Genomic DNA, 15,433 nt, shown 5'->3' on the forward strand with positions numbered 1-15,433 from the left:
GAGTGGATTGCCAAGCTTTTGAGACAGATTGTGCAGAGTTACTCATGATGGTGCAGAAGCCCGATGATTGGCCCGCCTTCTCGATCCCACTGGAGGATTTTTCTATGATCAGATCGTCTTTCCCTTCCTTCACCCTGGTTAGGATCTCCCGTGAGTCTAATGTAAGGGCAGATTGCTTAGCCGTTCTTCTAGAACTTTAGTTTCTGAAATTTTCTTTGTCAACTACTTTCCTCCGGTTTGGGCAACCAACCTCGGAGTTCTCTTTTAATTTATTTATGTTTGGTTGGAAAAAAAAAGAATATGAAAAATAAGAAAACATTGAATAAAAAACACGAAAACATAGGTAGTAACGATCAATTAAATATGAAAACGAGTTAAATTCATGATGATAAAATTGTTTCATTTTTCTGGTTGTCAAAGAAATGGTTTAGGATATGTGAGGTCATTAGTTTGATTCGCCTCGTTTGGACGTCGAATTAAATTCATGATTTTTTTTAATCAGATTTGATTTTATAACACAACTGATTTTTATATTTTAAAAAATTGTGTATATGAAATTTATTTATTTTTCTTAATACTAATTTAGTTTTTTTTATAAGATAATATTTTATACCGTCGTCAATCATATATAGTTTTCATCAAAATATATCAAATACAACCACGCAACAGGTTCAAAACCTAGTATTTTAGTAAGATTATAAATTATTGTTCAGTACAAATCTTGACACTCACTTATAGAGAAACCTCTCAAGTCACAACGCTTCACCCGCGTCAGAGTGAGCAATTATCTACATAGTGCAAATGGCTCAATGTTGTTTTTGGCTCTGTGCTTTTCTATATCTACTTCAAAGTATTAAATATGTGCAGATGGTTCAAGCAAGACCGGCTTCACATTCGGCAAGCAGAAGGACTCAAACCGTGGCTCAGTAAGATCCACTGTTTCCTCTTCATGTCCACTCCTGCTCCCACCTCTTGACCATCCTACTTTGCTTTCTTTCTTCGTCTCGTTACTCTATGAAGACAAATGTTACTGATAATAAGGTTTCAAATGCTTTAGTATTCTGTGGTTTCATGTAAAAACATACCTGGAAAAGATAATTAATGGGGAAACTTCTACGTCTGGATGTTGTATCTGGTGTGATGGTTGAAAGAATCTGAACAACTTCTCTCATTGTTGGTCTAGCTTCTGGTTCCAATAGCAAACACTCTTTAGCAAGATACGCCATTATCTGCATCTCTTCTTCAGCAAACTTCCCGTTTAGCCGCGGATCAGGCAGTTCTTCGATCACCCGCTTACTGTCTTGTAAACGCGGCACAGCCTAACACAAACCAGACAATAACTACTAAGTTTCAGAATGGTTTAAAGATTCATTAACTGAAGTGTTGTTACTTACCCAAATAACTAGGCTTTCTTCTCCTTTGTTGTTGCTAGGTTTCTGTATCGGTTTCCTTCCAGTTATAAGCTCGAGTAGAACAACACCAAAGCTGAAAACGTCTGACATCTGTGAAGCACATCCTGCAATTGCATATTCAGGTGCAAAGTAGCCAAATGTTCCTTGTAGTCCTATGGTGGGAGAGCTTGAACCGCTTTGTAAACCGTCGCTACTCAAACACTTAGCCATCCCAAGATCTGTTATCTGTAACAATTTATGCTCATTACAAGTTCAAATTTAGACTCATCTAAATATATGGGGGGAGGTGGTTTGTGTTACTTACTTTTGCATGCCAATTCTCATCAAGGAGAATATTTGTGGATTTTACATCTCGGTGTAAGATTCTGGGCGCAGCAGCTTCGTGAAGATACTCGAGCCCTCTTGCAGCTCCAAGAGCGACAGAGATTCTTATGTTCCATGTCATTTTCTCCCCCAACTCTCCATCTAAGCAATCTCTCAGACTTCCATAAGACATGTACTCAAAAACCAGAAGCCTCTCTGCATGTTTGCCATGAAACTCAGAACAGTATCCAATTAACGGAACCACATGGTAATGATGGAGTCTTGATAACAACTCAACCTGTGAAAACATTAAAAGAACAGAACACAAATGTCATAATCTTGATTATATTTGAAACCACCCCATATAAGAAGCATGAAGAGGATGAGGAGGAGGCTAATACTTCTGTTGAGAATAGAGTGTCAGTGTCGTTTCCTTTAGGGGTATTTAGACGTTTGATCGCAGCGGTTTTACCGTCTTTGAGCTGCCCACGGTAAACACAACTACTACCTCCATGTCCTATCACACTGTTGCTGGAGAATTTATTGGTTGCTTGCTCTAATTCAGTGTATGAGAACTGAAAAATAGCTCCATAGATTGTTTCAGGTCTGGTCACACAAAACAAAGAAGCATTCTGAAAGAAGCATCCTGTCACTGAGGAGCTGATGCTAATTTTAGATTGCGAAACCGAGCTTTTACGGTTTATTAAGTTGGCAGAGCTATGCCAGCTAGATTCTCTATCTGAAGAAACTGAAGGGGTTTGTCCAGAAAATGTGTTCTTTCTACAAATGTAGCAAATCATTGAGGCAAGCAATGCTAGTGAAGTGAGTACACCGCAGAAGAGTAGTACAACCACCACGAGTTTCCTCGATAAATATTGCTTTTTCGAAGATTTGGTAGCTCCTACAGAAACAAGTAAGCAGACAAACTTTTTATATAGACAACTGAGCTTGCCATAGAGACCGAGATAGATAAGAGTAAAAAACATACCAGCAGCGCAGTTGCATGAAGTGAAGCATGAAGAATTAGCACCACCAATGGCTATTACCGGAAAACCATTAGCAGGACACAAGCAGACCCATTGGTCTCTATCAGCTAACATAAGAGAGAGTTATAAAGTTACTTTTCTGTAGAATCTTGAAATTTTCACAGTTGAGTAAAGAGAAAACTAACCTGGTCTGCAATTACATGATGTGGAACAGTTAGATCCCAGGATATCACTTTGATTGCTCGAAGAGAAGCAAGTGCACGTATAGGTACTTGCGCCTAACACATAAATGAAAGTCATACCGTTTTAGATATGTTGATGTGTTATCTTTGAACTCAGAAGCATGAACAAATATGGATAGAGTAAACTAAGATACTAACCTCCATAACATTGTTGGATTGATATGAGAACCAAGAGAATCACAAATGCGGTTTCCACTCTCATCTTCATTATAACTGCTGCAGAAACTACACCACAAGAGGTTAGTAATTGACTCTAACATGTGTAGACAACAACATGAGCGACAGGAGATTCGTTAACAGAGAAGATAAGATGAAGACCTTCATGTCTGATTTATTTCTTTTACTCAAACTCCCAAGTGTGCAACAACCTACAACCTGAAACAACTTATGTTAGATTAGAACCAGAGACTGCAAGGAGAGTAGACTTTTTTTTATAGAAAACTAGAGGTAAATCTACAGTGTAATGTTGTGAATGAAAGGGGTTGGTGAACAGACATACAAAAGATTCGAACTCTGTTGCACCCACTGTGAACCAAAAACATTCTATGACTTGGTCAGACAACAATCAAGAGACTCCAATTCTTAAAGGGCCCAGAGTTAGAAGAGAAAACAAGACACACACCCCAATCAACAAAAAGTAGTAAAACTCATACCGATTGATATACAGTCACATCAAATCATTTAAGATCCAATTGCAAATCTTTAGTTCCCCTCTAAAGTTAGTTGGCTAAAGACAAAGCACAGCAACCAAACTATTCATATTGCATTCTTGAAAGCAAACACACTAAAAAAGAACAAAACAAGAGAGCCAATATAAAATCACATTACCCTGCAAAAACGTTGAAGTAAGAACAAGATTGGTAAGTGAATCACAGTGTCAAGAGAAAAGGAAGTTGCAGACAACAAAACAAAGGGTTATAAAAAGAAGAAAGTAATGGAGCATCTTGATCACTACTACTAAAATATAATGTGATTAAAGAAATGATTGAGATTAGTCAAAAATTGGAAATACAAATAATAAATGGAATGAAAACAGACCAACCACCTTTAGAAAGAAACGGAATTGCAAATCAAGAGAGTGACCTTTCAACCATTATAGTATCAAAGATAAATTATATATATCAAAAAAGCTCCTTTTAAGTTAATCTTTAAACTGTTTACTAATAGCAAAATCCTCATTAATCTAATCCACTAAAACTTTCTCAACGTTGATAAAAAAAATAAGATTTTGTGAAATCTAACCAAGAAGTTCCATAAGCTCAAATTAAGGGTTTAGGGACAAAAACCAAATTAGAGGATATAGACAAAAAGAGGATGACGAAAGTGCTTTGCTTTTAAGGAAAAGGTAAACGAGGACCGAAGCAAACTGTTGGAACGTGTCGGGGCACACAATTTCCGGTGTCGGTTGTCGGGAACCGGTTAAAGAACTGGTTTTTTTTTTAAATTTGTGGGACTCACAATTTCCGGTGTCGGTTATTTAAACCGGGATTTAGATTGTAAAACCTGTTTCCTCTCCTCCGCCATTGACTGAAAAAAGTAAAAATCCGAACTTTTTGATGGAAAGAAACGTGTCCCACAAATTCAACAATGGTCCAATTGACAAAAAAGTTAAGGTTTTTGGGGAAATGGGAAACCCATTTCATGATTTCTTGATACAAGTAGCTCGAAGGAATTGAAATCGCAGATTCAAAGAATGGGAAATAGGAAACCAACCTTTAAAAAATGAAGCTTTTGGAAGAAACAGAGGCGCAGATTCAAAGCTAGTAGTAGCACCAGTAAGCTAAAACTCAAATGTGGAATGGAGCATATCGCGTTTGTAGTCGAGCTTTTATCCAGATAAAGTTTTCACAGTCCCGTTCGTCACACACAAATCAGAATGAGAATTAAGAAACATAAACGCTGGAAACAGAGGAGTTTTGCGTTTGCGTTTGCGGTAGAGTAGAGTCAGCTCATCACTGTACTGATAAGTCTGATACTAATATACAAGTAAGAAAAACTAAAAGAGTTCATTTATTAGAGATCCGGGGATGTCACGTGCCACGTGGTGTTAATATCACGTTTTCGTTGGAACTCGTTTCAGAGGTTTTAAGTTAATGTAGCAGAAGTCCACCATGATCCTTGCTCTGCTAGAATCCATAAATGACCATAATATTTTCAAAATTCGAAGTTTTAAGAAAAGTATTTTTGAAAAATCTCTCTACTCTATGTAGTAATATAGAACTCTCAACATTCGGAATTGTATGCTTCCTTTGTAAGTATCCAAAAAAATTGTATTCCATTACGCAAAACACATATGAGCACTAAGTTCCAGTACATGTGTCCAAATGGATCGTCCATTTTTTGGAAATGATTCTTCGTACGTGGCATTCTCAAATGTTTTAAGGGCTTCGAACTACAAAAAAAACTATATACTATATATACTAAGGATTTTGTCATTAGTCGTCATCTGAGAGATAGACCAAGCTACTGTTTGAGTTCCCTTGTTGTTGTTGTTGTTGTTGAACCTGCCTTGTTGGATTTGTTGTTGATGCAGCAACAGAGTTGGGAGGTCGAGATGATCGTAAGTGAGGTGCCATGGTCCGCCTCACTATACCATGTACATGTGGAGTAGAAGCTGCTGAATATGAAGTTGGAGTGTGGCTGGAGATTAAAGGTGGCGGTCTTGGCTGAGACGTGTTGCAGGGTGGTGAATGCAAAGATATAGCTTTTGATGTGACTGAGGGTCCATGCGGGGCAGTTGAACTGATAGGCGTGTTTGCTTGTACTACTGGTAGCGGAGATATTGGTCTTGGCTGAGGCATGTTGCAGGGTGGTGAAGGCAAAGATATAGCTTCGGATATGACTGAGGGTCCAGGAGGGGCAATTGAACTGATATGCGTGTTTGATTGTACTACTGGTAGCTGAGATATTGGTCTTGGCTGAGGCGTGTTGCAGGGTGGTGAATGCAAAGGTATAGCTTCTGATGTGACTGAGGGTCTTGGAGGGGCGGTTGAACTGATAGGCCTGTTTGATTGTATTACTGGTAGCTGAGATATTGGCCTTGGCTGAGGCGTGTTGCAGGCTGCTGAATGTAGAGGAAGAGCTTCTGCTGTGATTGAGGGGCGTGGAAGCGCCGTTGAATTCATATGTGGGTTGGATTGTGCTGCTGCTTGCTGAGATATTGGTCTCGGTTGAGGCGGGAAATGCGAAAGAGGACCTGAAGGTCTTGGAGCTTCCGCTGTTGTGACTGAGGGTTGAGGAGGAGCAGTTGAATTCATATTCGTGTTTGTTTGTACTGCTTGCTGAGATATCGGTCTCGGTTGAGGCGTATTGCAGCGCGGGAAATGCGAAGGAGGACCTGAAGGAATTGGAGCTTCCGCTGTTGTGACTGAGGGTCGAGGAGGAGCAGCTGAATTCATATTCATGTTCGTCTGTACTGCTTGCTGCTGCTGCGTTGGATGTTGGGAGCTCCCAGCTGCTAAAGAAGGAAAAAGTGTGAGTGTCATTGTTTAGCTCATTCCCTTGATCGATATTCGCTATTCTTAACTCTTCAAGATTATTTACCTCTAACAGCTGCAGTATCCGTGGTTGCACTCTTCACTGGACGTGAAGACCTGTAAGCGTTCGCCAAGAGACTGTTCATGGCAACCAAACTCCTAAAGGCTCCAATCTGTTTCGCAATGGCATTATATTCAGTATCTACCTCTTGGGATTTCCTATCGTACTCACTGCGTACTTCAGCCATCTTTCTCTCGAGTTCAGCCTTCAACTCTAATGTCTGTTTACAAACAACAAGACAGTGAGCAGAGAAGACAGAAAACTGAATGAAGATTAGATTTTACCGAAAATTAGGACAAACTAACCGTTTCTTCAAAGTTTTTCTTTAAGGTCCCTTGTTCTTTGTTCAGCTTCTCCAGTTCGTAGTCACAGATGTCAATATACGAAGGGAAATGTAACCGAGGACTCTGTCCCATAGGATTGTTGGGAAGAGATGCATCCGCTGAAGCGTTGACTGTTGATCCGCTATATGAGATGTTAGGAGGCTGAACACCTGCTTCATGGACATCCTCAGACTGGTTAACTACATAACAATCAATAAACGAACCAAAGCCTTTACATTCTAGTAAACACCAACTATTTAGTTAAAGCAGTTTAATCACTATCTCTGGGAAGATCATGACCTAAAGAAGCTGATCTCAAAGTCCATTGGTCTGCTGCTGTTGTGATATTTTGGGAGAGAACTGATGAAATTGGCGGAGAACCTGTAATTTGAACACCCTGTCGAAGAAAAAATCAAATCCATAAGCAACATATGAGATCTTTATCAGTTACACCACACCTGTTTCCTACATGAAATCAAGAACATGTACAAACTACGAGAAATGGCCTTTTCAAGAAGTAGAAATTCACCTGATCTGATCTAGCACAGCCGGCAGGGTCTGGTAAACAAAACGCAGCTTCTTCAGGAAACCCTTGGTTCAAAATACCATCAGCATCATGACTAGTTCTACTATTTTCTACTCTAACCAAACCTTCCACTACATTCAAAGGTAACTCTGAGGAGGCAGCTTGGGAATATAAAGCTGGTGGTGGCATCATTGTGTCACAAACCCGACCTCTTGACGACTCAGGAAGTCTCTCTCCACAGTCAGAAGCAGTTAAAATCTCAGGTACATTGGTTGAAGCCACAATTACAGAGCCATCTAATTCACTAACCCTAGATTTGCTTTGTGCTTTTGGCAACGAATCTGTAGCCTCATCAGTTTCCTTTGGAACCATGGCATCAATTGCTTTCACCGATACGGTTTTGAAGAGATCAAGCAACACATCAAGAGCTTTTTAACTGATTTACAAGTTCCTTGGTTTCCAAATCACAACAAAACCAAACAAACCAATCTTATTTCAAATTACAATCTTTGAAGAACACACACACTAGTCTCCAAGAAGTTAAAAATGAGAGTGACCCTTGAACAATTACAGTATCAAAACACAGAATCAACGAAATTAAAATCCATAATATAGATAAAAATCTTAACTTTTCCAAGATTTGTAACTAAACTCAACTGACTAATTCTTTGTAAATGTGATTATTGTAAGCAAAACAAAATTGATCCGAAATCTAGGGCGTGGACATAGATGAAGAAACAAGGGCTTTGGTTCAATTTCATTGACGGAACAAACACAGTGATACTANAAAAAAAAAAAAAAAAAAAAAGACAACTCTACCTTAAAATGTAGAATCTTCGATTAAAGGTGTTCTTCTTCTTCCTTGCCCCAGGTTTTGGTTACAGAGCGTTGAGAACACAGTAACATAGGAATCGAGAGACATGGATCATTTATTTAAGCTTTGTTGGGCCTTCAGCCCACATTTTGATTTTGATAGGTAGGTTAATTGTATAATGCATTTTACTTCTGAGCTTTTTAATCAAACCAAAATATTTAGATTCTATTTCATGGATCATAAAACTGTTGATGAATGTGACGCTTGATTAGTTCTCTCGGTTATTAAGATAATATTTTTAGCGAGATGTTTACATGTCAATTTTAAGTTTATTAAAATTTTAAAAATAAAATGTAAAAGTTCAAAACTTACGAGATAGGTTTTATATAAAAGTAAAATAGAGAAAAAATAAATGTAAATTCTAAATTATATCATTCATATGTTGACACATGTCAATTCTAAATTTATTAAAATTTTAAAAAATAAATGTAAAAATTCAAAACTTACCATAAAAAGGTTTTATATAAAAGTAAAATAAAGAAAACAAAACATAATTTTATTTAAAATCTTTTAATCTTATTATATAAAGCTTGATATTAAAATTACTAATTAACAAGATCTTGATACATGTCAATTTTATCATTCAGATGTTGACACATGTCAATTCTAAATTTATTAAAATTAAAAAAAAATGTAAAAATTCAAAACTTACCATAAAAAGGTTTTATATAAAATTAAAATAGAGAAAAGAAAAACTAAATTTATTTAAAATAATTTAAAGAAAAATTAACATTTGTAAACTTCCAAATGTAAAACAAATCAATTAACAGTTTTAAAAATATGAAAAGGCAAATACAAGAAAATTATAAAATTTAAACAGCTTTAAAATTTAAAAAGATATTATAAGGAAATTATATATATATATATATATCATAAAATTCAAAATTATAATATATAAGATAAAAAGGATTGTGAAAATATAAAATACTATTTCTAAAAAAATGGAAATACTCACCTTTACATAAAGAAAAAGATGGTTGAAGTAAAAAAAAAATAGATCGTCTCATATATTTCTTCACCAATCAGATAATTTATTCACAAAGACTGCTATTGTAATATTAACGTATACGTTTTGTAACTATAAAAATGTTCAAGTGAAGAGACATATAATAAGTTATTTAATATGTTCATAAAGACAATTTGTTGGTAGTAGTAAATACTAAATAGTATATTTTAACAGTAAAACTAGGTTCGGACCCGCACATACGTGCGGGGTTATATTTGTATGAATATTTATTTAGTCTAGTATTTATAACTTAAATTTATAATAGTTTGGTTTCAATTCGGTTTGTGAATTTTTTGAACTAAAAATAGTTTCACGTGAAACTCAGACTAACATGATGGAGAATCTAGATGACTTGTAAACCAAATTATTCAGTTAAATTTACATCAAATTTGTGAACCAAATTAATCAGTTAAATCCCTATCAAACTTATAAACAATCAAACTGGATAAAAATCTGTTAAAATGATTAAACATCAACAACCGGATAACCTAAATAGAGATGTAATAAGAATCAACCTTAACACGTTAGACCAGCACCACGGATATGAAAATCTTTTGACCCAAAAATAAACCTGTTCTGTGAAATCTACATAAATAAATAGTATGTCCACATAATCGAATTGAAGACACGAATATAAAATCGATTTTTGTTCGCACTTTAACATGTTATTCGATTAGCAACAATTATCTATGTAGTTGTATTTTTTACAGAAATACTCGTATTAAGAGTCAAAAATTTAGATATGGGCATTCAGTTAACCTTTCAGTTTTGGTTAGTTTGAATATAGCAATATAACTAGATTAGGACCCGCGGTACACCGCGGGACAAATTATTTATAACTAAAGCATTTATATTTATAAGTTTAAACCATATAATACTGAAATATAATTTATTTTTACATAATATTTATTAATCAATTTAATTAGATATGTCTATTCTCGGATACCGATGGTGTTAACAAAATAATGAAATGATGTTTTACTCGTTTAACAACAAATTTATCATATTTTAAATTTATATAAATATCAACAAAATCCGTCCCGCTATATAACTCTGTCCCGAGATATTTTAACTTACACTATATAATCTTAATTTTTAATATTTATTGTTTTCTATTGTAGATATTAGATTAATTTGATATGTTATTTGTTAAGGTTGTAGCCATTTACATTTTATAAGATTGACGCTTCTTATAAAGTTTGAATATTTATAATACTTAGAATTCTAAAACGGTTGAGTATTTCTCATATTTGAAGTTTCATAAAAGTTTAAATAGATTATTAATATTTTGAAGGTCTTCTAACTTTTTTTAAAGTTTAAATATTTATAATATATAAAACTTCATAAACGTTTAAATATTATTAATATTTTTAACATTTTATAAAGTTTAACTTTCTAAAAATAGAAATATTTATATTTTATTATTTAACTTTTTAAAAGTTTTAAATATTTAGAATATTTAAATTTAAAAAAAAATAAAGAACTGAAATAAACCAAATAAAAGTCTTTTAAGTTTGAATGCCTGATAAATCAAGCTTTCTACTCATTTGTATTATGAATCATTTTGGTCTCTTTTATAGTATGATTCTGAACTATTGCCCAATTTTTTTAGGTGAAGTGGGATACTTTACCCGTATTTTTGATTTATCTATTGAGTAATATATGCCCGTTTTTAAAAATTTGTATTACATCATATGCAGAAAAAATAATTTAAATATAAATTCATACGACATCATATTAACTAAATAGTTTACATCATATTACATCACAATTTTTATTAACTAAATATATTATAGAATAATTCAAAATAATTTAAATATAAATTCAAATAAAAATGAAAAGGAATCATATATTTATGTTTGAATGAAGTACAAAGATTTCCTTATTTTTAAAAATCTTACCTATAATTAACTTTGAATTTTTTGGTAACTAATATTAAAGTCAATGCTTTAAATGTAAAAATTTTCCAAAAAGTATTTTTGACCAAAAACTGCTGCAAAAATACTAGTATAGATAACTATTCGGGTATTTAATAAATTTTTGGTTCAAATAATTGATAACCGCAATTAACCAAAGTTAACTGAATAAAACCAAAAAATACAAAATGTAATAATATAAAAAGGGAAAAATGGAAAGAAACTTGAAACTGGTTTGGTTTTGCAAGAGTTTTTAACTTTTACAAACTAACAACATTTGGAGATACTAATTACGTAAAGTTTTTGATTTTTTTTTTGAGTGTAGAAATAATTAATCCCACATTCTTTGTGAAACAAAAATAATTTCCTCTAACACTCTTGGTGAAACCATGGAATAATATTTTTGAGTTTATATAATTTATAGATTTTTGTATTATGGATATTATTAAAGGGTATCTTTTAGATTTTCGCCGATTTCGGTTAACCGTTTGATTACTGATTTGGTTTAGCTTGATTTGGTTTAGTTTAAATAAGGGAATTCCTAACCATTTGTAAGTTGATTCCTAGACCTGAAGCGTCTTTGAACTTGGCAATGGTGTCCAGAATTTGAGCCAAGGAGTCCTCACTTCCATCAAAAAATACTAGGATGTCAACAGCGAAGCTAAGGTGCGTTATAAGAGGATTGACACAAAGAGGATGTGGACGGAGACTTCCCGAGATTGCCGCTTTATTAAGCTGTTTCGACAAGATATCCATGACAAGTGTGAACAGAGGAGCCGACGTGGAGTCGCCTTTATCCAGTTGATGAATAAGATGGGGTCGTGTAACAGGCTTTTATCCAGTTGATGAATGTTGCAGGTAGGTTATAAGCCATTAGGATGTTTGAGAGGAAGACCCAATCTACATTGTTGAAAGCCTTTGACAGGTCGATTTGAAGACAGCCTCTACTAAAACACAAATTTTAATACATCCTCTTAATTTGTTATTGATAATTGACACTCTATATGTAGTATAATATCAGTTGCGGTGATTGATGATGCTATCACTTATTTATTGGTTTATTAGTTCATTAGAACTTGCAAAGAAGACAAACAAGCGCTCCATCAACCGCAAAAAGAAGATCCTTCCTACCTTGAAGTTCCAGCATTTTCCTTGATCTAACTATGTTCTACCTTGTTGTACAAATTATGATTTGTCTTGAGAATCAGTTCATAGTCCATTATATTATATATGAGTCAATAGAAGGTCAATAAAAAGTATATTATAGAAAATGCCAAAAAAAAGTGCTACTGTAAAGTCTTTGATGTCTAATTCATTGTGTGAAACGATGTCTTGGGCCCTTGGAAGCCTCTTGCCCATAATAAGACAAATAAAGCAAGAGCTTTTGGCCACATAATATTTAGTAAACTAATGGGACAACCGACAACATATCTTGTTTTGTTGTTAGGTGAAATTGTTGTGCGCTAATTACCAGTTACCATGTTCGAATCTTATATATTATAATGCTTTCAGCTTTTTTATTTATTAATTTTAAAACCAACAGCAAAATCTAAAACCAAAAAAACCATCTTTTTTTTTGTCATCTGATATTATTGATAATAAACATTGGTGGCCTAGATGTTTTTTTAACTTCCAGCTTATATCATTCTCAGTTGTTTTAACTATTAATTATTTTTGGCAGCATTTTCCACTTCTTAGTTTCCAATGAATTTCATTAAAAAATATCCGACTTTCATAACTGTTAGTAAATTAAATATAATTAACATAATTCAAATATATTAATATATGAGGTATTAAATAACATAAGATATTGTGTAAATCCCATACAAAACCATCAAGGGCAATAACTTTCAATTTAAACCTCCAAACTATTATACTTCTAGTTAAAACCATCAAAATGTCAAATTTATTAAATCAAATCTTTAATATGGCATTTGTGTTTGCGGGCCCACATTTATCACCGAAACAATTAACTTCGTCAGCAGAATAGTTCAATGTATCAAGTGAAAAATAATTCCAGTCGTTTAATAATCCACATGTAATTTTTAATATATTTTTCTATTAACAAAACAATTAAAATAATTAAAACAAAAATAAAATTAAAAAACCCCAAAATCAAATCGATTTGGGGGTTAGGGTTAACAAAAACAAAAGACTTATACGTAAGAAGAAGCATTTTAAACACTGATGTATTTTTTTAATGACCCGGAAGTATTTTGTATGAAAATAGTTTATGTTTTATGGAATGATTTCTTTTTATTTGATAGTTTAATTTTCATTTTTTTACTTTGTAATGTCTCTACTTTTTTATTCACATTTAAAATCCTATATTATGAAAAAGAATGTTAATTAATAAAATGGACGTAGTTAGTGTTTATTTGATGGAGTGAACTAAGTTATAGTGAAAAATGGGGGTCCGCGAACATGATTGCCACTTTGAAGGTTTGATTTAATAAATTTGATATTTTAATGATTTTAGTTGGAAGTATAATAGTTTAGAGGTTTAAGATGAAAGTTATTGCTACTTGATGGTTTTTTATGAGATTTTTCCTAATACTATATGCCGAACATGTTTTTTTTGGAAAATAAATTTAGATATTGCTTTATTTTGTTATAAAAAAGTTATTTTTGAAGTTTTTATCCTAACTATTAAGGCTACATTTTCTAAAATGCTTTAGGCCTCTCAAAGGTAAGGACCATCCATGTGTGAAACGAATGATTATTAGATTGTCTGTCAACCTTAGCCATATGACCACTAAATCATCGTAATACTCGCTGAAAGCGACATGGTATATTGTGTATGTACATTTTTTATTATGATAATATTCGGTATATTTATATTTAATATTGAAAAACATTACGTTCGCATCACAATTTAGTGATAAATGAATCCTACAACTATAATAAATCAGAAATCAACTTAAAATCATATTTCAAACAACTTAGCATGCTAAATGATTTTAAATATTCACTATATGATATTAACAAAATTCTAAATGTTTATTTCATAACAAAGTATTCAATTATCACATGCATGATCGTCCATTTAAAATTACATGTTATTGTTGAAATCACAATCTTGACTTAATTACAAACAAAAACTTCAAATTTTCAGATATATAATATATATATAGGTAGTTCATGTATACTAAAAAAATTAGGAGATTTTAAACAATACATTCAATGAATGGACTTCAAAAATTGACTCTGAGATAAGAACTAATTTTTGAGCAAAAAGAAACTGTTTTTTGTATTCGACGGAAACTTGTATTATGACAATGGCTATGTACGAAGCACATACATATTATATTTACTATTTTTTTCGTTAGATAAAAGAAATTAATGCTAAAAACAATGAGTAAAATGACATAATAAAAATTGTCTAAAATTTTATACAAAAGCAAACATTGGTTTTTCAAAGTGATTGGAGTTAGTGTTTGCAACCATCAAAATTAAGTTTTAACCACCTTTTCCAAACTCTTTTTTCAATTATGATCTCCAACCGCTCTCTCCAAACATCGTCTTGATGTGTGAACATTGCAGCGGCTTATTTGCAAACGACCTCAATTAGTATAACCAATCAGAGCCGCTAACAAAAAAGTTTTCTATAAATTTATTATTTACATTTTGAATTATTTTATTATTTATACTCAAATTTTACATTGTTATAAGTTCTAAATTACTGTAAAATACTGCTATACAGTATACCCAATGAAAAAAATCTAGTGTATAAGTAAGAAAGCATAGATGTTCTCTCTCATGCTATCACTTCTGATGTCACAACCATACGCGTTGTCGACCCCGCAATTATACAAATTTTGGAAATGCTATATTGGACAAGACAACTTGCAAAGCATATCACCAAAAATTGCTACACGGCACTTGGTTTTTATTTTTCCCATCACTAAACTCCAATTTTCATTTTCTCATTCATTTCTAAATTTCTTAACAAGATTGACCTCTCGGTGGCAAGAACGAGTTTACTAGTCGCAATCATGCTTTTGTCTACTGAAAGGAAGAGTCAATAATTAATATGCTTCAAACTATTAAGTCGATGGAGCTATTTTTTTTTGTTTTTTGTCGTCAAGTTGATGGAGCTTTGTACTTTTTATTTAATATATATGGTGACCAGCAGCACTAATCTATACTATCACTACCCCAATGCTTTTTCTTTTCACAAATGTGAAAATTTTCTTATTTAATAAAAAAATGAGCTTCTCTCTTCGTTCCTTCTGTTTCGTTTTCCTCGTTTCAGGTTTTCTAAACACTTTTGTTTCTTCTACACAACACTTGTGTCATCAAGACCAA

The 15,433-nt window shown here is 33.2% G+C and overlaps 2 protein-coding genes across 17 annotated transcripts; both read right to left on the reverse strand.

Annotated features, from left to right (window-relative positions):
* On the reverse strand, window positions 668-4,903 carry LOC104750074 (receptor-like serine/threonine-protein kinase NCRK). 13 transcript variants are annotated; one of them, XM_019237906.1, is made up of 11 exons: window positions 3,772-3,941; window positions 3,597-3,670; window positions 3,262-3,318; window positions 3,082-3,168; window positions 2,887-2,979; window positions 2,704-2,808; window positions 2,117-2,616; window positions 1,717-2,013; window positions 1,395-1,637; window positions 1,086-1,319; window positions 668-1,012 (listed from the first exon to the last, which is right to left on the reverse strand). In XM_019237906.1, the coding sequence occupies exons 4-11, from the start codon at window positions 3,149-3,151 to the stop codon at window positions 854-856; spliced, it is 1,701 nt and encodes a 566-aa protein (XP_019093451.1). In that variant the 5' UTR covers window positions 3,152-3,168; window positions 3,262-3,318; window positions 3,597-3,670; window positions 3,772-3,941; the 3' UTR covers window positions 668-853. The 13 variants fall into 13 exon arrangements, with proteins under 13 accessions (XP_019093451.1, XP_010470115.1, XP_010470114.1 ...); XM_010471813.2 differs by lacking the exons at window positions 3,597-3,670; window positions 3,772-3,941 and adding an exon at window positions 4,657-4,903 and having other exon boundaries at window positions 3,082-3,156; XM_010471812.2 differs by lacking the exons at window positions 3,597-3,670; window positions 3,772-3,941 and adding an exon at window positions 4,657-4,903 and having other exon boundaries at window positions 3,082-3,159.
* On the reverse strand, window positions 5,200-8,227 carry LOC104750075 (flocculation protein FLO11-like). Of its 4 annotated transcripts, none has more exons than XM_010471821.1 (6): window positions 8,149-8,227; window positions 7,333-7,780; window positions 7,104-7,200; window positions 6,786-6,973; window positions 6,487-6,700; window positions 5,200-6,397 (listed from the first exon to the last, which is right to left on the reverse strand). In XM_010471821.1, the coding sequence occupies exons 2-6, from the start codon at window positions 7,699-7,701 to the stop codon at window positions 5,379-5,381; spliced, it is 1,887 nt and encodes a 628-aa protein (XP_010470123.1). In that variant the 5' UTR covers window positions 7,702-7,780; window positions 8,149-8,227; the 3' UTR covers window positions 5,200-5,378. The 4 variants fall into 4 exon arrangements, with proteins under 4 accessions (XP_010470123.1, XP_010470122.1, XP_010470121.1 ...); XM_010471820.1 differs by having other exon boundaries at window positions 5,200-6,400; XM_010471819.1 differs by having other exon boundaries at window positions 6,786-7,003.

This window comes from Camelina sativa, chromosome 16, assembly GCF_000633955.1.
Source record: "Camelina sativa cultivar DH55 chromosome 16, Cs, whole genome shotgun sequence".
Lineage (NCBI taxonomy): Eukaryota > Viridiplantae > Streptophyta > Magnoliopsida > Brassicales > Brassicaceae > Camelina > Camelina sativa.